At 43.0% G+C, this 26,520-nt stretch overlaps 2 protein-coding genes across 9 annotated transcripts in view; one reads left to right on the forward strand and one right to left on the reverse strand.

The window, feature by feature from the left end:
* The window catches only part of RNF214 (ring finger protein 214), a 42,846-nt gene extending 18,676 nt beyond the window's left edge, over positions 1–24,170 (reverse strand). For 2 of the 7 annotated variants that reach the window (XM_081799408.1, XM_081799407.1), the window contains exons 1-7: positions 23,656–24,170; positions 21,930–22,048; positions 19,112–19,622; positions 18,347–18,406; positions 14,657–14,797; positions 10,817–10,956; positions 5,079–5,171 (exon numbers count right to left, since the gene is read on the reverse strand). In XM_081799408.1, the coding sequence (XP_081655534.1) occupies positions 5,079–5,171; positions 10,817–10,956; positions 14,657–14,797; positions 18,347–18,406; positions 19,112–19,622; positions 21,930–22,048; positions 23,656–23,880 (1,289 nt within the window). In that variant the 5' untranslated portion in view covers positions 23,881–24,170. Of the gene's footprint in view, positions 1–5,078; positions 5,172–10,816; positions 10,957–14,656; positions 14,798–18,346; positions 18,407–19,111; positions 19,623–21,929; positions 22,049–22,957; positions 23,444–23,655 lie in introns of those variants that run through there. The other 5 variants (XM_081799410.1, XM_081799409.1, XM_081799413.1 and 2 more) reach the window with 4 other exon arrangements.
* A 64-nt stretch (positions 24,171–24,234) lies between these two features.
* Positions 24,235–26,520, forward strand: part of PCSK7 (proprotein convertase subtilisin/kexin type 7) — a 26,214-nt gene continuing 23,928 nt past the window's right edge. The window contains exons 1-2 of one of the 2 annotated variants that reach the window (XM_081799415.1): positions 24,235–24,365; positions 26,097–26,216. The gene's annotated coding sequence lies outside the window, so the exon portion shown is untranslated. Of the gene's footprint in view, positions 24,366–24,422; positions 24,576–26,096; positions 26,217–26,520 lie in introns of those variants that run through there. The other variant, XM_081799416.1, reaches the window with a different exon arrangement.

Here is a 26,520-nt window from a genome sequence, read left to right on the forward strand (position 1 = left end):
TGTATGATATTATAATGATGGATATATGCCATTATACATTTGTCCAAACCCACAGAATGTGCAAAACCAAGAGTGAACCCTAAGGTAAACTATGGACTTTGGATAGGTTCACCCTTAGTAAAAAATGTCCCATTCTGGTGAGTGATGTTGATTAACGGAAGGCTATGCATGTGTGGGGGCAGGGGTTATATGGAAAATCTCTGTACCTCCCTCTCAATTTTGTTGTAAACCTAAAACTGCTCTAAAAAACAAAATCTTAAAAAAAGAAAAGGAATAAACTATTGAGATATTTCATATCCATGATAACATCAAGGATGAATCCTGAAAATAGGCTGAGTGAAAGAAGCTAGACACAAATTTCTAGAAAATGTAAATGTAATCTACAGTGACAAAGTGTTTACCTGAGAACTGAGGGGAAGAAAGGGCAGTGATGGAGAAGGAGCATGGAACACTATAGGGTAACGGCCATGTGCTATACCTTGATTGTGTTAGTGTTTATATGCATGATTAGTTTGTAAAAATTCATCTATATGCAACTTAAAATAAGTGCCTTTTATTGATGTATATTATATCTAAAATCTTCGATTGTTCAAAAATCTAAGGGATAATAACTCTAAGTTTCTACAATTAAGACTCTGAAAATTTCCCAAGAAATTTTCCTTAACCAAGAAAATTACAAGTCTTTCTAATACAAAATAAGCATCAGGCATGTAATTTTTCTTTATAACAAATGCTGCCAGTGAATTAATGTAACAGATGTGTATTCGCGGAAGGAAAGGCCAAATTAAAATTCTAAAAAATATTCAAGAATTAATATTCAATTTACATAGTAAGAGAGTAGACCTAAATTCAACCATATCGATAATTACGTTAAATATAAACTGACTAAAGCCTCTAATTAAAAGGCAGCTTGTCAGAATAGATAAAAAAGAAAGATCCAATTATATGCTATCTTTATGACACATAAAAATGTAGACAGGTTGAAGATGAATGATGGAAAAATATACCTCATGTAAAAAATAAGCGTAAGACTGCAGTATCAATATTAATATCACATAAAGTAAACTTTAACATAAAGAATATGACAAAAAATAGAGACATTTCATAATGATAAAATGGCTAATTCATCAGGAATATATAACGATCATAAACGTATATGTATCTAACAATACAACTTCAAAATATACGTAACAAAAATCCACAGAATTAAAAGGAAAAAGAAGACTGTCTATAATCATAGAGATTTTAACATCACCCCCTCAGCAACTGATATAATTACATTTTTAAAAATAAAAAAATGTAGAATATTCCTCAGTAAGTATAGACACAAATATCCCTAAAAATAATAGCAAGTTGAATTCAGCAATATATAAAAACAATAACATATCTTGTCCAAGGGGGTTTATCCCAAGAATGGACAACTGGTTTAACATTTGAAAATAAATCAATATAATTTACCATATTAACAGAGTAAAGGAGAAAAACCAGTCAATAATTTTAATAGGTGCAGAAAAACTATTTGACAAAACTAAGTACCCAATCATGTTAAGAACTCTCAGAAAATTAGAAACAGAAGAGAACTTCCCCAATTTGATAAAGGGCATCTACAAAGAACCTATAGCTATCATCCCAATTAATGGTAAAATACTAAACATTTCCCATGAGGAACAGAAACAAGGTGAGTATGTCTACTCTACCACTTCTATTCAACACAGTACTGGAGGTCCTAGTCAGTGTATTAATGTTTACAAGAGATAAAAGGCTTAAGATTTGAAAAGAAGAAATAGAACTGTATATTCGCAGAAGCTATAATTGTTTATGTAGAAAATCTTAAGGAATCCACAAAACTAAGACGCTAATATGTACGTTTAGCAAAGTAGCAGGTATGAGGTTAATATACAAAATAAATTATATTTTTATACACTAGCAAGAAACGGTTGACATTTTTTTGAAAATTTAATTCTACTTAAATAGTATCAAAGAACATAAAATACTTAGGAATAAATTTCTTTAGACATCTAAAGAAAGTTGTGTAAGACCTGGACTCTGAAAATTCTGAAAGGTTGGTAACATAAAGATCTAAATAAACTGATAGATACATATTTATGGATTGGAGGGCTCAGTATTACTAAGATGTCAATTTTCCCCAAATTGATCTACAGATTCAAAGGAACTATGTCTCACCAGTTTGGGTTTTGTTTTTGTAGATACTGGCATGCTATTTCTCAAACATATATGGTAGTGCAAATGACCTAAAGGTAGTGCAAACTCCAAAGAACCTTGAAAAAAGAAGCAGACCTTACATTCTCTGACCATGACTTATTATAAAGCCATAATCATCACGACAGCATGATTTGGCATAAAGATAGACAAATATACCAATGCAACAGAATAGTGCTCAGAAATAGACCCACTATTTATACAAATGACTCATACTGTCATTTGGTTTTTGGCAAAGGTGTCAAGCATTCCAATGGGGGAAAGGGAAGTCTTTTCAACACACAGTGCTGGGACAACTGGATAGGCACGTGAACCTCAAAAAATGAACCTCAACCCCTAGTTCTCATCTGTACAAAAATTATCCTGAGATGGATCATAAAGATAAAAGCTAAAATGATAGAGCTTCCATAAGAAAACAGAGGAGAACACCTGTGCTACTTCAGGGTAGGCAAAGGTTTCTCAGGACAAAGAATGCAATAACTATAAAAGAAAACTTGATAAATTAGACAGCCTTAAAATTAAAACTTCTGTTCATCAAAACATTCAATTAAAAAAAATGAATAATAGCTAAGTCAGAGAGTGGAAGAACATTTTCACAGACTATATAACTGACAAAGGGCTTTATATTTGCAATATGCAAAGAACTTCTAAAAACAACCAAAAAAAAAGGAAGGGGGGCAAAAATCGCAGCGGACACTTCACAAAAACAGACATATGCATGGCCAATGAGCACATGGAAAAAGTGATCAGCATCATTAGTAATGAGGAAAATGCCAAATAAAACCACAATGAAATACAACCACTTGAATGGCAAGGATATGAAGCAACCAGAATTCTCATACCTTGTAGGTAGACTGTAAAATGGTATGTGCACTTGGGAAATTTATCTGTCAGTTTCTTACAAAACTAAACATATACCTACCCTACAACCTGTTGATTCTACTCCTAGAAATTGACCCAAGAAATATAAAAGTATATGCTCACACAAAAACATACTCAACTGTTCACAGCAGCTTTATTCATAATAGTCAAATTCTAGAAACCATTACATGACCCCTCAAAGGAGAATGGATAAAGTGTGGTGTATTAACAAAAGGAGTACTACTCGACAACAGAGAGACATAAATGAATGTCAGAAGCATTATGCTGAATGAAAGAAGTCCTACACAAAAGGGTACATATTGTAGGATTTCATTTATGTATCACTCTAGAACAGCAGAGTTAATTTATGATGAGAAAATCAGAACAGCAGTTGTCTTTGGAAGATGGGACAAGAAAAGACTGGGAAAGTCTATGAGGGGACCATTTGGTTTAAGGGTAGTACTCTGTATCTTAATGGGTTTGAATTACACAGGCATTTGACATTGGTCAAAACTTATGGAACGGCACACTTAAGATTTACGTATTTAACTGCATATATATTTTATTACCCAAAAAAAAGAAACACAAATAATATTTAACTCTAATTAATAATATGCACGTTTATGGATTTAAAGGTGAAGTTACTGATGACTGCAACTTATTCTGGTATGCTTTGAAAAGAAAAAAAAAGATGGACTGATGAACGGATAGAGGGATGGAAAGATATTGCTAAAACAAATTTAGTAGAATGTTAATTGCTGAATCTAGGGGGTGAGTGTTAATGTACAATACTTCTAGCTTCTCCTAGTGTTTAAAAATTTTCATAATAAAATATTGGGGGAAAAGAATTCCTCTGCCTACAAACCCCTGTTGGTTACACTCAGTAATTACCAATGGCCTTTACTCAGACCCAGTTCTCATGTACTTCCTTGCAGTTTCTGACACTGTTATGCACCTCCCCCTTTGAAGCCCTATACTACTGTTCTAAGCTGTTTCCTTTTCTTTCTGCCTTCCCTTCCTCTTTGTACTCCCAAACTGTAGGTGTGCCTCAGCGTTAAGAACTGAGCCCTACTCTACGCTTTTTCCCACAGAAAACTCACTTTCAGTGAGTTTCAGATAGTTACAACCTCTACACAGTCAACTCCAAATCAAGACAGAGCATCTCTTCTAGTCAAGTGTCCCACTTCCAATGGCCGCCTGAGGATTTTAACTTGTATGTCTCACTTCATCACATCACTTACTTTACCCTCAGAACTTAGAATGGGGATTCCATTTCCCAATTACTGTCCAGGTGGCACATAGTTACCCAGGGTCAATATAGAAGTTAGTTTTGACACTTCCCCCAGCCTTAATCTCTAAAATAATCAAGCATCGATTCCTCCGGAGTCCATTTCTTCCTTTTCATTCCACCATCACTAGTCTTATAATGATCCTTAGAAACTCAGTTTATTGTAAGTGCTTCCTGTTGATGTCTCAGCCTCACTCTTCCCCAAAATTCATCCTGCATATTTCTAAGACACCTCTAATTATGCATCTCCTATTTGTATAATCTCTATGATTCCCCATATCTAAAAGATATTAACACATACTGAGCAGAAAAAGTTAAGTGAGATCTGTTAACTTGCTGCAGCAGCAGATTTCCAAATATGGACCACTCCCAATGAACCAGGCCTGCTGGTGTTCATGTTCAGCCCCCTCCAACACTAAATCTGAGTTGGCCCTGTGACTCATTTTAACCAAAAGAATGTCACAGAAATAGCACTGTGCCAGTTCCAAGTCTATGCCTTAGAGAAAGCCTAGAAACTTCCACTTTGTACTCTTGGGAGCTCTGAGCCACCAAGAAAGAAATCTGGCCCCTCTGCTGGAAAGACCACCTGGAGAGGGAAAAGACAATATGGAGAGAGAGAGTGAGAAAAGGCCTAGCCCTCTCCGTGTCTCAGCTAGGCCCAGCCTTCCAGGTGTCCCTGCCAAGGTACCAGAAGTATGAATGATGCCACCTTGGATGTTCCAGTCCCAGCTGCCGTCCGACCACAGCTACAGGAATGACCCTAGAGACTAGCAGAACCGTCCATCCGAGACAACCCAAAAACCTGTGAAAAATAACAAATTATTCTGTTTTAAGATACTAAGTTTTATGATGGCTATTTTACACAGCAATGGATCAAAACACTTACTCTCAAGAAACTATATGATGGGGGAGGCATTCAAGTCAACCAAAGGACCATCAGAAGTATGTGTTAAGACAGAGGTATACTCAGCATGCTAATGAGTACAGAAGAGGGTCATCTAAACGAAATGGTCACGATGTGTGAAGGGGAGAAGGGGAGGATCTGGGAAAGCTTCTAGAGCAGATAATACAGGCTGAGTTTTAAGTGAGTTCATGTAGCAGTAGGTATAAACCAGAACAGTTGTTTGGGGGAGCAGTCAACAGTACAGCTAAGGACATAAACAGGGACTAGGTAACTGAGGGCCTTCTATACTCAGCTAAAGAGCTGAAACTTTACCCCAAAAGCTATCAAGAACTATGAAAAATTTTCAGCAGGGAAATAACATTATCAGACGTGGATGTGAAAAAGATTTCTACGGTTAGCAGTGTACTAGACAAGTGAGAAGAGAGGCAGAGTGGAGGCAAAGAAAGTTTCGTAGCCTACCTCAGTGATCTAGGACTGATGAGATCCTGAAATGACAGGGTCAGCATGAACAGAGAGAAAGGGATAATTCTTTTTTAAAGATTTTATTTATTTGACATAGACAGACCACAAGCAGGGAGAACAGCAGGCAAAGGGAGAAGCAGGCTCCGTGCAGAGCAGGGAGCCCAAAACAGGGCTCGATCCCAGAACCCCGGGATCATGACCTGAGCCGAAGACAGCCACTTAACCAACTGAGCCACCCAGGCATCCCAAGAAAGGGATAATATTAAGAATGTAAAAGCAGGGGCGCCGGGGTGGCTCAGTTGGTTGGGCAACTGCCTTCGGCTCAGGTCATGATCCTGGAGTCCCTGGATCGAGTCCTGCATCGGGCTCCCTGCTTGGCAGGGAGCCTGCTTCTGCCTCTGACCCTCCCCCCTCTCATGTGCTCTCTCTCTCTCATTCTCTCTGTCTCAAATAAATAAATAAAATCTTTAAAAAAAAAAAAAGAATGTAAAAGCAGATGTGGTGGAAAAGGGGCTAAGAGAGAATTTAGGATGACTCTTGGTTATTTAGTTCAGGCAGGCGGTACATAGTACGGCCACTTATGGACAAATGGCAGCTTCAAGAGTGAACTGAATTCACGTACAGGTACAAAGTTTAGACTCAGATACAAGGACAGGAGGAAAGGATGGATGTGTCTGCTGAGAGCTGGGAAACTGAAAGAGGTTTCACTTGATGGCCTCTATTTTTACAGTGAAATAAAAAGCAAGATCATCTGCTAAGACTAAGGAGAGAAATGGTGGAGAGACGAAGTTGAGAAAGGGAGGTAGAAGTTTGGGACAGCCCTCAGAAGAAGAAGGAGTCTCGAGGATTCCAGTGATGTTAGAAGTCAGACATTTATTCTGACCCCAGACACAGTTTGAGGGCTATGTCCAGCAGCACTCAGCAGCCCAGAGATGTCAGGCGGCTGACTTGACCCAGGACTGGAGTACTACAGAAGAATGAGAGGAAAGAGAATTGAGGGTAACACTAAGGGAGTGACCCAAGCAGTGGACCGTGCATTGAGGCTAGCTATGGAAAGACATGCTTCCAGGGAGCTGAAAGACTGGTGGGAAATGGAGTGAGGTTTCCAAACAAGAAAGAAGACCTCAAGTGGTCAAAGTGTAGACTCACTGGGAACGAGCAGACTGCTGGAAGGATGGACAGCTATGGTCAAATACAGGATGTTGCAACAGCCTGGCTCACTGCTTTGCACCCAAGAAATGCTCACCAGATTTACTGATTGCTACGCAAGCTGCTAGGGCTTTTACACATACCAGTTAAATAAACTAGCATTTGGTGAGAAATTTCCAAAATGAATCTTCATGCACACTGTTGATTTCAATTTAGTGCAGACTCTTAAATGACATCTAGAGTAATGCCTTCCAGGGGTGCGTAGGTGGCTCAGTTGGTTGAACATCTGGCTCTTGGTTTCGGCTCGGGTCATTATCTCAGAGTCCTCATATCGAGCCCTATGTCAGGCTCTGCACTCAGCGTGGAGTCTGCTTGTCCCTCTCCCTCTGCTCCTCTCCCTACTCTCTCTTTCTCTCTCTCTCATAAGTAAAAAAAATAATGTGTCCAACAGGAAGTCCCTTGATGTGCTACTTAACTATCACTCTATCATATGAGTTCATCAGGCAAGCTCAGAACACTTTTTTTCAAGATTTTATTTATTTATTTATTTATTTGAGAGAGAGAGAGCAAGAGCATGAGCTGGGGGAGCCATAGAGGGAGAGGGAGAAGCAGGCTCCCCACTGAGCAGGGAGCCCGATGCAGGGCTTGATCGCAGGACCCTGAGATCATGACCTGAGCCAAAGGCAGATGTTTAACTAACTGAGCCACCCAGGTGCCCCATGCTCAGAACATTTTTAAAAAAAGAAGAATGATGCTTAGTATTTCTGCTTTCCTGTTATTTGTCCCAAGCTACTTCTATGAATCAGTTGATGATGTCTTTTAAAGCTCAAGCTCACCATCTTTTACTGGGGAAAAGTCCTACTTGCTGCCATTCTCAATGAGTCACTATTAAAGGCAGGAATCTTAAAAAAGAAGTTCTGCCCTGGAAGAGCACTCACATGGAAGCCTCACCTTCCTCATGCCAGCAATAATCCTCAAGGATATAAGCTGGGAATTAGGAAGTGTCCCACGAAAGCAAGACAACATCCACGACAAAGCAACCAGGTATCCAGGAGAAAATCATCGAATACATGACTAAACTGAGTATTAGTTCCTTAGTTTTTTTTTGGGGGGGGGGGTTGCTTTTTTGTTGTTGTTGTTAACTCAGGGTGTCTTCTTTAGAAATTATAGTTACATTAAAATACATAGTGACTACCCCCAAAGAGTACAAAGCACTTAGCAGATTTCTATTGAGTAAATTCACCTTTTTTAAAAGATTTATTTATTTTTGAGAGAGAGAGAGAGCAGGGAGTGGGCAGGAGCAGAGGGAGAGGGAGAGAGAATCCAAGCAGGCTCCATGCTGAGCACAGAGCCCGACTCGCTGAGCAAAGAGCCCAACTCGGAGCTCGACCTCACGACCCTGAGATCATGACCTGAGCCGAAACCAAGAGTCGGACACTTACCGACTGTGCCACCCAGGCACCCTGTAAATTCACCTTTATATAACATCCATGTGAAATTCTCTCCTCCCAGCCAGGGCCACTGCAGTGTGGGCCACTGTCACTCTCAGGCAGGATCTGACAGGTAAGTCTCCTAACTGGTCCTCTACACTACTCCCATCCACTTTCCACCCGCCAAAGTCATTTATCTAAAACGCAGAACTCCTCCTCTGATACCCCTCCCCCCTTAAAATCTTTCAGTATCGCTATCAGAGAAAAACCCAAACTCCTGAACACACGATACAGTTTTTAGTGACCGGCTTCCCACTACCGCACTGGTCTTGTTCCTCCCCACCTCCCTACAGCTCAGGTGCTGTTCTCTCTTGTCTGTAGGCCCCCTGCCTGCAATGTCTTTCCCCTATTCCTTGCCCAACTAATTCCTCCCTGTATCAACCCCCACCCCTGTAACTCTTTCTTTGAAAGTTATTCGTTTAGTCTAGGATCAAATCAAGGATCATGCACTGCATGTGGTGTTCATATTCCCCTTCATCTTTCAGGATTCAATGCTAGAAATCACTTCCTCTGGGAATCCTCCTGACTCCCCCTGCCCCGTCTGGGTTCCATGCCCCTTCTACGTACTCCGATACAACCACTACCATGGTATCATTATACTAGTTTGTAATTATCTATTTGTCATCTCTCCTATTCAACAATAAGCTCCATGAGGGCCTTCTATTCTCCGGGCCCATACTGTCTGGCTCACAGGAGACACTCAGTGAGCGTTGGCTGACGGAATGAGAGCTACGAACAGGAAACATGACTATTATGGCCTGAACTGTGTCCCCCACAAATTCATTTGTTGAAGCCCTCACCAGCAATGTGACTATATTTGGAGATGAGGCCTTTAAGGAAGTAATTAAAGTTAAATGAGATCCTAAGGATGGGGCTCGAATCCAACAGGTCTGCTGTCCTCACACGAAGAGGAGAGACACCGGGAGTATGCACAAACGGAGGAAAGGCCATGTGAGGACAGAACAGGAAGGCAGCAGTGTCTGCAAGCCAGGAAGACAGACTTCACCAGAAACCAACCCTGCTAGCATCTTAATCTTAGAATTCCAGTCTTTAGAACCCTAAGACAATAAATTACTGTTGTTTAAGTCACCCAGTCTGTGGTATTCTGTGATGGCAGTCTGAACAGACTAATACAATGCCCAAAATCTCTGTGCCCACAGTTTCTGTGGATGCTGGAATGCAGAACAAAACCTGCATCACTGCTAGAACAAAGATACACACAGAAGACTTCTTCCCCCTACTTCTGGAAAAGTGAAACCCACATTCTACAAAAAGCATGACAGAAAATGTCATTCTGACACTCGTGACACATAAAAAAGCCCACCTGGATCTCCCAGACCACGAGCAGCAAATTGTTAGTATCAATCACCATTTGGGCTTATCCAATGAGAAGGCAGAGAAAGTGGTCAGAGATCCCTTAAGAGTATAGAGTACACATCAAAAAGAAATCTTTCACAGAACCTAGAATTATAATAATGGATTCACCTTCCCAGCTTCTGCTAAGACTGCTGCTAAACTGCTTGCATGCTCATGTCTCTGTTTCACTGTCCCCCTCCCAGCCTGTGAAGACAATGGCAGAGGCCATGTTGTTGGGGGGGGGGGGGCAGGGGGTTCAATCACTAACAATGCCAGGTATAGCGTTATGCTCCCAGCACACTCTTCATAATCGCTGACACATGGATGGATCACCATGGACAACTGACCCACCTTTGAAGCATTATCATTCGATTCTCAACAAAACAGATTGGTCCTTAGGCTCTTTCCCAAACGTTCTTTCTCATGTTGACCTTTCACAGTTACCATCTTTCATAATTGGAAAATGATTCAACCAATGAGCTTGCTACTTTTCACTTAGAGCTCTGACTCATGAGCAGGCCAAGATTTTCTTGATAAATAAAAGCACATTTTAGAATTTAAAAATCATCAGGGTTCACAGCTATTTTGATTTCCACATTAAGAATCTTGGAAAACAAAATCTGACCAAATTCTATGCGCACCTTGCTCTTGCTGTAGTACCCAGAAGAGAACAGAGATCCACTAAATAATTCTTTCCAAAGGCTTACTTACAATGTTACTGTTTAAAATTTGTTTTAGTGCTGAATAACATAATCAAAGTATTCCCACAGCCTGAACTTCTAAAAAATCAGGATCAAAGCAAGTGAAGCAGGTGTTAGATGCATTTCAAAATCTTGATCATATTTAGGACCCAACAATCAGCTGCTATTATTTCAAGGTATTATTGAATCTGAAATTTTTTTTTTTACTGAATCTACCACAAGGTGCTGAAAAAGCTAAAATCATTAGAGGATTTTATTTGTGTACTTGTTGTTCAAATAAAACTTAGACCAAAAGAAAAGAAACCAGGCACATAAACAAGACTGGATGCTTATGCACAAATATATACATGCACACAGGGGTTTTATTCTTAACAGCATCATTTACCTTCTGCCCTTCTCACAAAGCTTCTCGATTTCAGCTTTCAGATCCTGCTCCTTCTGCAAAAACTCCTTCTTTTCTTTCTCTATCTTCTTCTTTGTTTCTTCTCGCTTTATTGTTACATCCTGGATAGCTTTTAGTATCTCCTGAGTCCCCCATAATTACAGTCACACACAAGTAAAGAAGGAAATGGATTAGTTCTTTTGGTCTAAAGGTTATTTTCAACTAACACAAATTAACATATTGATTTGAGTAAATTCAAGTTGAATTGAAGGAATCGGGTTGATGAGTAGCTCTGAAAGCCAGTATCTAGATGTAAGAGAGAAAGTTACAATAAAGCAGATTTCAATTCAGCAGGAGAAAGAATTTCTAACAATCAAAACTGTTCAAAAATGGAATTTACTGCCTTGAGAAGCAATAACCCTTCCATTACCTGTGTTCAGATAAAGGCCGAATGAACACCTGTTAAGAATGCTGAGAAAGGCATTCTTGTACGGGGTGGGAATTCATTACGTTCAACAAAAATGGTCTTGTTTTGTTTGTTAAGGTTCTACTTTATTATGTGTGAGGAGTTGTTTGGTTCCTTTTTTACTTTAACAAAAATATATATATTTGTAGTAAGAAGTGGAATAATAAAAAAGTGATAGTTAAGTCACTCCCTAATGCATGCCAATTCCACCCATAATTAATATGTCCACTGTTTTATCTGATTGCTTTCACATCTTTATTCTCACACAAACACGTATACTTATATGTGTATTTCTTTGCTTTTGTGTTTTTTCCAAATGAGATGATTTTTTTTTTAAGATTTTATTTATTTATTTGTCAGAGAAAGAGATAGAGAGCACAAGCAGGAGGAGCGGCAGACAAAGGGAGAAGTAGGCTCCTCATGAAGGACTCGCTCCCAGAACCCCAGGACCACAATCCAAGCTGAAGGCGGACACTTAACCGATTGAGCCACCCAGGCATCCCATGAGATGACTTTATACACATTATTCTGCATCCTGCTTTTTTTCACTTGATGTGAGCATACTGTCAATATAGATTTAACTTGGTGCACCTGGGTGGCTCAGTTGGTTAAGCATCTGACTGGTTTTGGCTCAGGTCATGATCTCATGGGTCGTGGGATTGAGCCCCCTCAGGCTCCATGCTTAGGGTGGAATCTGCTTGAGATTCTCTCCCCTCCCCCGCTACCCCTCCCCCTCTCAAGTGTACTCTCTTTTTCTCAAATAAATAAATAAATCTTGAAAAATAAAGTAAAATAAATATATAGATTTAACTTAAAAATAGCAGTATATGACGTAATGTGTATATATATATCCAACTTATCTAACCATTCTATGTAAAGAGTCCATCAAGTTGACTCCAGTGTTTTTTAACTACACACAATACTGCAATAAATACTCTGTATATCTACACTTTCCTATAAAAACTTCTATTTCTGTAAAAAAGACTTAATAATATGATTGCTAGGTCATAGTACATTTTAAATCTTAACTGACAATTCTCAGTAACTTTTCCAAAAAGGCTGTAACAATTCATATACAAATGTCTGAAAAGGGTTCATTTTTCCTCACCCTTGATAACTTAATTCATTTTTGCCGATCTCTTGAGAGGGAGAGAGGAATGGTACCTAATCGTTTTAAGAAACATTTTCCTAACTCCCATTCTCTACTGTTTGTACAGTTGGCCTCCTCCAACTAAAATAAGCACTCAGTGCAGAGACTATGTTGCCTTTACTGCTAAATCTGCAGAGCCTGGATCAGGAACTCAGAAAATATTTGCTAAATGAATGAATACCAGTGAGGCTGAGGCCGAGCTTCTTTTCATATATTTATTATCCACTTGCTTTTCCTGTTCTGTGTACTACCATTTATAATTGTTTTGTTTTTAAAGATTTTATTTATGTATTTGAGAGAGAGAGAGCAAGCTCATGGGGGGGTGCAGAAGGAGAGAATCTTAAGCAGACTCCCTGCTGAGCAGGGAGTCCAACTCGGGTCTTGATCCCAGGACCCTGAGATCATGACCTGAGCTGAAGGCAGATGCTTAACTGGCTGAACCACCAAGGCATCCCACCATGTACAATTGTTGTAAGCAAAGTAAAAACCCCTTCCCCCAAAATATGTCCACATTCTAATCTAACCTAATCCCTGGGACCTGTGATTATGTTTCTTTCCATGGGAAAAGAGACTGTGCAGGTGTGACTAAGGTAAAGACCCAGATGCAGGGAGACAGTCCTGGATCATCTGCGTGGGCCCAATCTAATTACGCAGGTCTTCAAAAATGGAGAACCTTTCTCAATTGCGATCTGAGGAAGATGTGATTAGGGAGGAGTGGTCAGAGATGTAAATTTGCTGACTCTGAAGATGGAGAAGGGAATCAAGGAATACAAGCAGCCTCTAGATGCTGGAAATGCAGGGAGAGGTAAGCTCTCCCAGAGTCCCCAGAAAGTGATGCAACCCTGCCAATACTTGGATTTTAGCCCAGTGACACCCATGTTGGACTTCTGACCTATAAGACTGTGTTGTGTTCAGCTGCCAAATTGATGGTAGTTTGGTACAGCAGCAATAGGAAACTATACAATAACCTTTCCTAGTTATTCTTTAGAGTATTTGACTTTTACCATGAAATTGTAGGAGTCTCAGAACACGGATATGGATATTAAACCCTTCATCAGTTGTGCTACAAATATTTTCCCAATCTAACACTGATCTTTTTTTTTTTATTTTTTTTTATTTTTTATTTTTTATTTTTTTAAAAGATTTATTTATTTGACAGAGAGAGACACAGCGAGAGAGGGAACACAAGCAGGGGGAGTGGGAGAGGGAGAAGCAGGCTTCCCGCAGAGCAGGGAGCCCGATGCGGGGCTCGATCCCAGGACCCTGGGATCATGACCTGAGCCGAAGGCAGACGCTTAACGACTGAGCCACCCAGGTGCCCCTGATCTTTTTTTTTTTTTAAAGATTTTATTTGACAGAGACACAGCGAGAGAGGGAATACAAGCAGTGGGAGTGGGAGAGGGAGAAGCAGGCCTCCCGCCGAGCAGGGAGCCCGACGCAGGGCTCAATCCCAGGACCTGGAATCATGACCTGAGCCGAAGGCAGCCGCTTAACGACTGAGCCACCCAGGCGCCCCTAACACTGATCTTATGATGTTTTTTGTATCATCTGCCATATCAGAAGTTTTAAATTATACATAATTAAATTGATTCATTCTTCTATGGCTTCTGGGTTTTTTGCCTGGCTTAAAATGACTCTTGCAACTTGAGGTTTTATAAACATTCTCCTAAATTTTCTTTTAACTTACATTTTTTCCAGTTTTCATATGTAGATTTTTAATCTACTAGAATTATGTTTTTTAATATAAGAGTCTAATTACATGGTTTTCCAGGTAGACAGTCAGCTATGTCAACAAAATATATTAACTTTTCTCTCTAAACTTAAATAGAAGTGAGAGTATGGGGGCGCCTGGGTGGCTCAGTCGGTTGAGCGTCCAGCTCTTCGTTTTGGCTCAGGTCATGACCTGAGCTTGATCGTGGGATCAAGCCTCTCATTGAGCTCCGTGCTCAGTGGGGAGTCTGCTTGAGATTCTCTCCCTCTGCCCCTCCCCTGGCTCAAGGGCGTGCACATTCTCTCTCTCTCTCAAATAAATAAAATCTTAAAAAAAAAAAAGAACTGAGAGTTTGAACAAGATGCCCTCAAAGGTTCTTTTTATCCTTAAAATTCTAAGACAACCATTAAAAAGATAAATATTGCTCTTCTGTTTCTATTAATTCAGAAACAAAATTACAGTTTGATTAGGTAGTGTAGCCATACTTATTGACAGACTTTAACATAAGCAGGGTACCTGGTGATTCTTCATTTCTTCTTCTCTCCTTTGCTGGAGCTGCTTTAATTGCACTTGGAGCTGATTCTCCACTTGCCTCTGCTTGTCCAGGACCTCCTGGTAACGTTCCTTTAACAGCGTTCTCTCCGTCATCATTTTGTCCTATTTGTAACAAGAGAAAAAAGTTTAATTCCCCAATTTAATTGCAAAAAACACCAGGTTCCTGTTCAAGGCACTGTGCAGAGCTCTAGGCTGCAGGGTCCAACATTCTAACTACTAGCCATGAGTGGCTATATAAACTTAAGTTAATTAAAGTAAAAAAATCTAAAAATACAGCCCCCTGGTCACCTGGCCACATTCCCAAGTACTCAGTAGCCACAAATAACAAATGACTACCACACTGGACAATACAGATATAAGACATTTCCATCATTACAGGAAATCCTATTGCACAGCACGGCTCTAAGGCGGGGGGGCGGGGGTGGGGCATTGGGGCAATGTACGGTCTGTGGGCCAAATCCAGACATTATCTGAATTTTTTTCTTAAGACTTATTTTATTCATTTCGGGGAGAGAGCTCTTGACCTCGCGTGCATGAGCAGGTGGAGGGGCAGAGGGAGAGGAAGAGAAGCAGGCTCTGTGCTGAGTACAGATCCCACGACCCTGAGATCATATCCAGAGCCGAAATCAAGAGTCGGACACTCAATCAATGAGCCACCTGGTGCCCCTATAAATAAATTTTATAGGAACACAGCCACTCCCAATGGCTTATAGGCTGCTTTTACACTACAATGAATGGAATGGTTACAACAGAGCCCCAAAGCCTAAGACATTTACCATCTGACGTTTTACAGAAAAAGTTTGTCAATCACTGTTCCAGGGAATAAGAGGAAGAAGGCATTTTATCAGAGCAAGAAGAAATGAATGGGTAAAAAAACAAAAACAAAAACAGATCACCTACTCAAAACTGCATCCAGAAAAGAGGATTCCTTATTGGCCATTAGCGCTGAAAATGGACAGATCCACTAAAGAGGTCTGGGGAGCATGGTATTCAGACTGAGCAAATCAGCAAGCTCTCATGTAAAGCAAGAGTAGAAGAAAGGCTTCTGAGGACCACAGTTCAGCTCTGCCTGCCCATATCCGTAAATCAAGAAAAGTGATGGCTACCTTTCAAAGGGATGCTAAAACTTAAGAGACGTTCAATTCAAAACACATTTGGTATAAGGCAGCCCATGTAAAATTTAAACCAAGAGCATTCAACTGAACTTAATCATTAAAAGATAACTATTTTCAAAGAAAAGACAGGTTTTAGAAGTGAATGAAGGAAAACTTATTACATTATGATAATAAAAACTAAGTTTTCAAGATGGGACTTCAGCAGAGCACCTGGGTGACACAGTCGGTTAAGCGTCCGACTCTTGGTTTCAGCTTAGGTCATGATCTCAGGGTCGTGAGATCCAGCCCCGTGTGTTCTCAGCACAGCTTGGGATTCTCTCTCCCTCTCCCTCTGCCCCTCCCGCTTGTGCTATCTAAAATAAATAAATAAATCTGGAAAAAAGGAAAAAAAGGGACTTTAGCTCTGAGATAAGCTAGTCCTTAGACCAGGTGCTGAAATGTGACTAAGGCCCCTGATGACTCTCCAGTCTCACGTCTTTACGGGGATTCTGAACCTGAGATCTATGGATGGGCCTCAGGGGTCTCTGAACTCTCTGAAATAGGGGGATGTGGGAGGGAGGATAAATTTTTCTGAGATGAGAATTAAAGTTTTCAAAAGATTCCAAAAGAGGACTTTAACCCAAGAAAAGCTAAAGAAAGGTTAAGAACCAATATATTCAACTGGTAGAAAAGAGGAATCTTTACTTTCTTCAGCATAGGTCTTTCCCTTTATTTCCTTGTGGTACTTTCTCTGTCTACAATGCTTCTTTAGGACAACACAGGCCAGGGGAAAACACCACTAGTCTCATGGAAAGAAGTCTCAAGGTACATACTATTAGTACATACAAAAAGATAACTGAAAAGCTATAAACTACTTGATCCATAGCATCTCATCTTAACAAGCCAAAGTTACTACTTCATCAGTGTCTAATTGGCTCCAAGGACCAGAAGGTACAATTTCAAATGCAGCCAGTGGGAAATTACCATAAATGCACAAAAAGGGAAACAAAACAGGAGCCAAGTTTCTTCTATTGCCACCAAACTTAACACCTGCCTAGTTCCACTGTCTTTTTAAAAGCATGTGAGCCTACACTGTATGTTAACTAACTAGAATTTAAAGGAAATTTTGAAAAAATAAAATAAAATAAAATAAAATAAAATAAAATAAAGGCATGTGGGCCATCCCAGTACCCAAAAGAGTACAGCCACATAAAACGTAATCCTGGGCCTATTTTGGCCCAATGACTTGCTAGTTTCCACTCCTGCATCAGACTGATGCTAAAGCTTATTTATAACTTAGTTGCCCCCGCTTGGATTGCTACTGTCATCAGAACCCCACCATAGAACTATGGGGACAAAATAATGTGCTTAGAGTAAGTATTCAAGAAAAGGTGAATCACCCCCCCTTCCCTGGGACTTCTCTTCTAGCTTGGTTTTCACCTAGCACATCTCCATCAGCTTGCTCATCTCTAGGATCTTTTTACCTGCCTGTTATATGAGTAACCCCGAGTTGCTATCCTGTATTTAAAAAACTTTATTCACTTCATCTGGTTAATGTACTCCCATAACTTCCTTCCTTCCATCTGCTCCTCAATTTCTTCAACTTGACCAAATATCCACTTTCTTATCTGGTTGCTATAAGCACTTTTTCTCTCACTCAGTTAACACATATTACCCTAAAAACCTCTTCCTGATGCTAGGGTGCCTTTCCCAGCATCATCCTTCCTCTCAAAAAATATAAACTTTGATATCCATATTCTTAAGGGTGGAAGTTTCTGCCATGAGATACCAGAGATAGATCAAAGAGACCATTTTAACAAAGATAAATGTGCAGCTCACTAGGTTTTAAAACCTAATTACTAGGAATAAAAGGGAAGATAGGACTCAACAGTACAGCAGAAAAAGACCTGAAAGCTCAACACTCTGAGCAGAGCACCACAGAAACAGCGTCTGAGCGCCTGAGAAACAGCGTCTGGAATGATAGAGAGAAGGTGAACCCCACTGTGTTGTGACTTCATTATTCTGTATTTGGATTATTGTATTTACTTCTCAGGATCACATTTTCAAAGCAACAATGATAAGATGGAACCTGTCCAGGCGGAAAAGTAACCAGGGCGATAGAAGGGCTGGAAAATGTATCCTATGAAGAAAAGAAGAATGTTATAAATGTCTGGTAATGTTTTTTTCTGGAAAGATTCGACTTGAGGGGTAAGAGGAAGCGGCATAAAAAAACTTAAATTATACACAGGGCCAACAAGTAAAGGAGGATTTGGATTTAGTCTATATGGCTCAGGAGAGCACTCTAACAAGTATGAGAGGTGCTATCCTCACCTACGAACAAGATGTAACAATAAGAGCTCTTTTTCAGATGCAACAGGCTGCTTTATGAGTAGTAAGCTTCCCATCTCTGGAAGTGATCAAGTAGAAAGAAGTTAGCTGACCATCTGTTAGGGATTTGAAAAGGAGATTCCTGCACCTTTTCCAGCTGAGATGATATGACTCTAGATAGTCTGAGTTAACGGTCTAGTATATTCACTGTGACAGTTTAAGTACTCACCAGATTCTTTTCAATATCTTGATCTGTGTTTACCTCTGAATCGGCTGTCTTAAAGTCAGTCTATAAAGAAAGAAACAATTATATTCAGAACTGTTCAGAGACATTTTAAAAGGCAAAATTACTCTTTCGTAATTTTACAAGGAAATCTGTCACAAGTAACTAAGCAGCTGAATTTCTGCATTCCCCTTTTTGGCTTCTGAACAAGAGAAGAACTGTAAGTCTGGCAAACAGACACTGACATGTATATTGCATCAAACATTATCCCACAAAAGAACCTGAACAAGACCCAAGAACTGCCAGAGAGACAGCCTCAAGTGTGAAATAAGAATTTCACCCCCTACAACCTATTGTGCCCATCCTCCTACAACAAAGCACACCAAGCACTAGGAGGCAGGATACACTGTACTTCTTAAGATGTAGGTCAGAGAATTAACAAGGATTCCTCCTGCAAGGACAAAGATGGGAAATATGAATGCTAATGACCTACACTCATCAATTAGTCAGTGAAAGAGCTTATATGTAGGTCATAAAGTTCCTAGTCACCACAATGAGACCCTGACTCCTGGCTTTATTATTTACTGAACACTGGAAGGATGACATCCCACAGCATGGCATGAAAATCGTATGATAGTTGCCAATAAAAAAACGAGAGACAGAGTAGTTCTCCACCACCTTCCTATGAAGAAAGGTCTCCTACCCTTGATAAATATATAAATAAATAAATAGCCCAAATGCCATTTTAGTAGTAGAAACTGGATACTCGACCTGTACGGCAATGTTCTGAGAAAGCTTCAGGGAAGAGCTATCCTGATCATCATCCTGATCCACTCTGACTCCTTCAACCCCATTTGCTGGAGGCACCACAGGTCGGAAATCCAAGCCTGTGTCCCTGCTACCTTCCTTTAGGATGGAGGCTGGTGGGGATTTCTCTTCAGAACAATTCCCGGAGGCAAGCTGCTTTGTATGGCACCCTGCCTTAAGAGACCGAGTGACGGGATGGAGGCTCTCCCGGAGGCATGTGTCCCCCTCCTCTCCTGCTGTGTTGGCCACGTCCTTCAAATCAGACTGAGACCCACCGCCAGAAAGACAAAGGGCTGTGGCTAGCAAGTTTTCTCCTAAAACCGCCCGGTGCGCTGCTGAAGTGTCACCTGCTGATGAACCAGGATTCTGCTCTGGGTGTTCCAAATGGACATTTCTGTTATTCTCCTTGGTTATCGTTTGGCTACTTACACTCGACAGAGGCGAGTTCTTGTGCTTCTGTGCAGGGTCTTTGGGGCTATCAAAAACATAAGATAAAAAGTTTCTCTCTTCACCCAATCTTAAGGAAGATTAAATACATAGTATCTTCAACATAATGACTAGAAGAACAAAACCAGACTACATTAAGCCCCTCAAATTATCAGAATGACGTGGAACTTAGTCTTTGTCCAGCGATTTTGACCCACATGCAGGGAGTAGAGCTTGCTGGTTAGAACCTGGGTGCTGGAGACAGACATTTCCTGTCGGGTGACCATAAATAAACACACATAAATGACTCTGATGAGCCCCAAATTTCCGAGGTCCAATTTGAATAATTTTGGAGAAGGTCAATGAAATAGCCTACTGCTCGTTAGAGTATTTTCATTTAGTTAGCTGTACTGACTTAGTTACACCTCATGTTCTAACAAATAAAATATTAATTTAGAAAAAATATTTTTATTCCACTCTCACGTTTCACAAAAATAATTTTCGTTCAAATTCTTCATACAGATCTTTGACCAGAACCACCTCTTAAGTTCCTCGACAGTTTTCCAGAGCACAGCATCCCCACTTCAGGGTGTCTGAGGTACAGACACTGAATCCGAAACTGAAGCTGTCAGTAGAAATTTTACCCCAGACAAATACATACACATGTATAAACACTGGAATAGTTATTTTGTCGTTTGTCACAGCCACTTAATGTATTGCTTTTTGAAGAGATCTTTAAAACCTATTTACAGTGACATCTAACATTTACAACAGTACGCCTCCCACCCAGGAATAATGACTACATCTGTGCTAAATTTCTTTGCCCCTTCTTTTTTTAAAAAACTGATTCTGTCAATTGATGCCCTTAAGTACCCCAAGCCAGCAACGACTGAGGCTTTAGGTCACAGTGCCTTCCTTTCCTCAATAGCACATGCTGTTCAAAATAAAACAACCAAGAGTGTCTTTGGGATATGAACACCTTTATAAACACCTCTAGCTGATTCCTTGCTGAGAGTTACCTGGGAAAGCGGGGGAGACACTTAAATTATTGATTTGGCATAGACAGTAGAGTACCTGGGTGTAAATCCTGACTCTGCTATTTACCACGTAAATAGTAAGGTGTAAATCCTGACTCTGCTATTTACCACGTAAATGACTCTCGGTAACTTAATTAATTTCATTTGTAAAACAGAAATATGACCCACCTACTAGGACTATTGTGAGGATGACATGAAATCATGCATCTGAAGTATTTAGTACACAGCCTGGCACAGTAAATATTCAATAAATCCTAGCTGCCATTATTGTTAGTGGGAGTATGTGGCTGACTCTACTTATAAAATGAAGATCCAGGTTGATGGTTAGGCTTACTTAACATTTTTCCCCATTACCCCTTCGCCAACAAATCTCTCTTCATTTAAACCAGTATTTAGGAGGTACTACAGAGTTGGACAAGCGTGGGTTCAAACCCTGACTCCAATGTAGCCTGGCAACCCTGGGCAAGTTACTAACCTCTCTGTGTCTCAATTTCCTCACCTAAAAATGGCAATAATAATATTAGCACCTCCCTCCTGCGACTGTTACGAGGATTAAACGCGTTAATATATATAAAACTATTAGTACAGTATTATCTATTATATTAGGTCCTAGGTACTCTAGAAAAGAGTTGAGGTGGAATATACAGTCAATTTAGTACAACACTGTACATAGCTATGTGTTAAGCACTGTAAGATGCAAGGTTGGGCAACCATAACAGCCCTCAAGAGTTTAGAGAGGAGGCAAAATATCTATGTGAAGCAGTAAACCATACTAACGAAGCTATCTGTTTATCTGGAGATAATACAGATACACATATATCTGTGTGTATGTATGAATATGTATGTGCTTTATGTATGTATATGTATACACATCTATAAGTCTATGTAATACAGAAGACATAAATATACAGGTATGATATATAATATCATTATAATATACATAATCATAACATAAATGTATAGGTATCGTAGGTAGATAGAGACATAGATATTATATCATAAATATACAATTAAATGAACATATGTAGTCCATGTAAAAAAGGGTGGGGAAATATTAGCATTTTCAGAAGAGTTTGACCCCCTGTATTCATTCTATTGACTCAACAAACACTTAGCATGCCTGCTGAGTGCCGGACGCTGTGTTCGGTACCACAAATACACACACGGATCAGACAGTCCCTACGTTTAAAAAGCTTACTCTCATGCATTACTACTCACTAGAGCCCAAAAGAGGAAAACCCATCTACGCTTCCATAAGAAGCCATCTCAAAAGCCCCTTGCCCAAATGAAATCTTCCCAGTCAAGGATGCGCACATTACCTTAGACCATCTGGGAGACCTTCGTCTGATTTGGAAGCACATAAACTAGAAGAGGATTCTGGAGGATTGGGGGCATTGGACACCACACCAGCTACCTCGGACGCCGCTGCCATCATGCTCTGTACATTCAGAAACAAATTACAGGCTGCAAGTTTCCAAATTTTAATACAAGTGTATCTTTCCCCCTCAGAACGTCCATACCACAGAGTTATTCCAGGAAAGAAACACAGAGAAAAACTTGGGTCCTAGGAGAAAATACTTAAACAAGAGTTTTGTGTAGCAAGGTATTAAAAGAGCCACTGGGCACAAGAGGCCCAAGTGAACATTGATCCTAGGAAATCACCGTATTTATATAAATATCTAGGAGTCTGAGCAAAGCTTTTCCACTTTTGGCAGAGATGCAGTCATTTAAAACAGACTACAGCCTGTGAGAATCTTCCAATTGGTCCACATACCTACTTTACCTAATATTATTTACAAAGAATGTATTTGGGGGCCCAATAATCAACAACATCTTATACATTTTAAATCATTAAAAGCATTATCTGTTCATTTAAGCGAAGTGTTTTGGAGGTGTTCAAATGTGAGAAAAAAAACAATACTATGCTGGGCAATCGGAGCATCTTTTACTGTCAGTGTGCTCCCCACAGATGGGAAATGTTTGAGAATCACTGACTGAGAAAAATACAGACTCTTCAAAGTTACTACAGGGGTGCAAAAGAGTACAAGAATCTTGGGTACTCCACTAAGAGAAAGAGAAGCTGAGAAACAGGGTAATCCAAGTCAGGGAATCAGGACGATGCCTTTCTTGGATCAAAAGGTCATCCTTTGTGTGGCAGGACAAACTCACGGCCCTCTACGGTGAAGACAAAGCGGGGGGAAAAGAATGTGGGGGGGCCGAAGGGTGTAACATAGGGTTAGTTTAAGTTCTTGTTTTTATTTTAATAGCAACACAGATATTCACACACACACACACACACACACACACACACACCCCGCCCCACCGCCTGGAACCTGCAAGCTCGCACTGGGCAAGTATGGAGACTGGGCTCTGTCAACACTTCAGTCACAGGCCAGGGAACCCCGCTGTGCCTCAGTTTCCCCCATTATACAAAGCTCCTAGGAGAAAATGGGCCCAAATCGCCATTACTGCTCCCTCGGGTGCAAACATTCTGCCCCGACAGAGCCCAGGGTCGGGGGTCCTCGGTGCCCGGTAAACGGAACCGCAGGGCACGGGTCCTACGTGAGACTCCGCCACTACAGCCCAAGGGTGAGCGGGGCAGGTACGTCGGGCTGCAGGCTGCGGCGCGGGGTGGGAAGTCGAACGTATCAAGGGAATCCCTGCGGCGACCGCCAGCGAGGCGGCGACGCCGGCAGCGACGGGTGCTTGGGGGAGAACGGGGCACGGCCGCGAAAGGGACAATGGGGGAAGCGGCGCCGGGTGGCCACGGCCGCCTCAACCGGGGACCGCTAAGTCCGCCGCCTCCTCGGGCCGGAGCCCCCTGCACCTCTCCGTCGCCCCCCCGCCCACCGCGCTGCCGGCGCCGTCCCGTTCCTAGGCCGGGACCCCCGCCCCGTCCGCACGGGCCCCCTCCACTCCCCCCCCGCCTCGACCCCCCGCCCCCGCCCCGGCCCCTGGCGTCGCAGCCCCCTCCCCGCACGCCCGCCCCGCACACACCTCCCGCGCCGCGCCCCCGGGAGGCAGTGGGGGAGGGACGGGACGCACCTGAGCGGGCGGAGCGGGGGGAGGGGGCGGCCGAGCCTCGGGGGGAGGGGTCGAGCGCCGGCCCGCGCGCCGCACCTCCCACTTCCGGCGGCGCGAGAGGAGCGGGCGAGGCTCGGCCGGGAGGGGAGCGGCCGCGACGGCACCTCGCCGCCCCCGACGGCGCCCTCTGGCGGCCAGAGCCGGCACCGTGAAGGAGCCGCGGACTCCGCGGTAGCCCCCTAACATACGAGTGGACCCTTTCGGGGATGCGGGGAGGAAGAGAGGCGACGGCGAGAAGGAAGGAGACCCGGCGGAGGGAGGAGCCCCTCTGGGAAGGTCCCAGGGAGAGTCGGGGCCATGGCGATCAGAGAGAGAAGAGGAACGAGGTGTTTTTAAAAGGTCGCAACCGAGACGCCCTTTCCAGAGGACGCCATGAAGGGCAAGATCGTCCCTCCGGGCAGGGCCCCCGTTGAGGACGCCCCGACAACTCGGGGCGGTGGGGCCAGGCGAGCGGAGCCCACCACGCCCTCACGCCCCTCTCTCGGCGGAGGATGCCCGGAGCGGGCGGCCCCCTAGCGCCGGTTGCTCCGGGCCGCTCATCCGGGCCGGGGCCCCGCCGCTGATTGGCTGCGCCGCCGGGCGGAAGTGATGCTACTGTCACTGGCTCCCCGGGCTCCCGGGAAGCCGCGAGTTTCCGCAGGGAGGCGGCGGCGGCAGCTGCGGCCGGGCCGGTGAGTTGGGAACTCGGTGGGGGCGGGGCAGGGGCAGTCCGAGTGGCCCAGAGCCGGGGGCGGGGGGGCGTGGGGGCCGCACGGAGGGCGCCCTCAGCCCCGGCGTGGGGGAGCCCCGGAGACGGGACACTGGGGTCACGGATCCCAGGGTAGTAGGGGTCCCTCTGAGAGGAAGGACACAGTGCACGGGCCAGTCGAGGCCGGGGAGAGGTAAGTCAATGAAACTGACCTGGGACGCAACCTGGTTTCTAGGAACCTGGTGTAGAGGCTTCGAGGAGGGCAGTCTCTTGGGACAGGCTCTTCCCAGGACTCAGGGCTGCCCATATTCTTTCTTTTCTCCCTTGGCACCTAAGAGCCGTAAAGATACGCACAGCAGTTGGGTGAGGTTGTGAGCTGCTTTCAGAGAGTATTTAAGGTTCCTTTCCCAGAAACCTAGGGTGGGAATGGGAGACGGTCCTGCTCTGCCAGAGGGAGAGGAGGAAGTGGTGGTCAGGTTTCTCTTCTCTTCCAGAAATGTAGTGGGATCTAGGGGACTTGAAGGGGATTGCCTAGGTGGGGCATTATCTGGCTGTCTCGCAAGATGTTGTTCTACTTGGTGAGGTCTGGGAAAGGCCTCTGAGTATGTTGGGACAGTGGAGGCTACTGGAGGGTGGGGAGGAATTTGAGAGGGAATGTGCCCGGCAGCCTAAGGAGATGTGGAATGCAGTTTTTTGGAGGGAAAAGTCAGGTGACCTAAGTTGTCTTCTCCCTTTCCAAAGAGACTTCAGTAAAAGACCTATTTTTCTTTTTTTTTTTTTTAAAGATTTTATTTATTTATTTGACAGAGAGAGACACAGCGAGAGAGGGAACACAAGCAGGGGGAGTGGGAGAGGGAGAAGCAGGCTTCCTGTGGAGCGGGGAGCCCGATGTGGGGCTCGTTCCCAGGACCCTGGGATCATGACCCGAGCTGAAGGCAGACGCTTAACGACTGAGCCACCCAGGCGCCCAAGACCTATTTTTCTATCACGTTTTAAGTTGGATCCCTTTGGGTGTGTGTGGGTACAAAGCCTTGCCTCGACACAAGCACAGAGCAGATGACTCTAAAGGGGCCCAGTTGCCAATAGGTACACACACGTTCTGCTGTCACCTCACCTGTCCCTGGAACCACAGTTGCCCACCAGTTCTAAAGCTGGCCCTTCTGAAATCAAACCATGGGTGCCAGTCCCAGTTTAGAGCGTGAGCCCTCACTTGCAAGCCACCCAGCCAAGCTCATGCCTAAGGAGAGCCGAGTTTAGTGCTGCTTTCCAACTCTCCCATCATTTCTTCCTTCCCGCTTGCCCACTTGCTTTTTAGGCCTGTTCAGTTTTGTTTGCATTCTCGGGTTTTCACCATTTCCTCTGCTTCCTACCTACTCTTACTTCCCTGGCATCTGTCAGAGATACAGAAATCAGGAAGTTAGCTCCACCTCGACTTCTAGGAAATAGGACTATCTGCTTCTCGAGGAGGGTGTCTGGGCAACAGTTCAAGCCCTCTTCCGGGCCTCTGGGGAACACAGAAAAGAGGGTGGCATGATGGTTAAGATGAGAAGTAGGGTTTCTCTGCCAGTCTACAACCCACTTGAGATCCCTGGAAATGACACTTGATCATTGGCCACTTCCCTTGGTCACAGGTCATGGCTAGCCTCTGCTGGCTCCACTGGATTTGGGATGACACCATTTCTTCTTTTCTTTTTTCTTTTCTTGGGACTCACAGGTCTGCAGTCTGTGCTCGGAGCCAATATTCCTCAGTGAAAGTGATGCCTTTTCTCCATTTGCACAAAATGAGCGTGAGGTGGTTAGCCAGACCAGGAGCTCAGCCTCACACAGAGTCCAGGTAGGACTGGGACACCCTTGTGGAGAGTCGGCCCCGAGGACAACTGGGCTGAGATGTCAGCTGGGGGGAAGATTGATGTCTGCTCGAAATAAGGGAGGAAGGTCTCTTCTAAGGAACAGTCATGATTCTGCCAGTAACCTACTGAAGAGCAATAGGACTTTTGAGCCCTTTTCAGAGCAACAGTGGCAAAGAGCAACATGGTGCCTGTTAGCAGTTGGACACCCTGCCTGATTGTCTGGTGAGATGGTGACTGCCATCCTGCCGTGGACGTATCCACTGGAGTTAGTACCGGCCCACACCCCAC

Source organism: Leptonychotes weddellii, chromosome 11, assembly GCF_054177405.1.
Source record: "Leptonychotes weddellii isolate Sample4059 chromosome 11, ASM5417740v2, whole genome shotgun sequence".
NCBI lineage: Eukaryota > Metazoa > Chordata > Mammalia > Carnivora > Phocidae > Leptonychotes > Leptonychotes weddellii.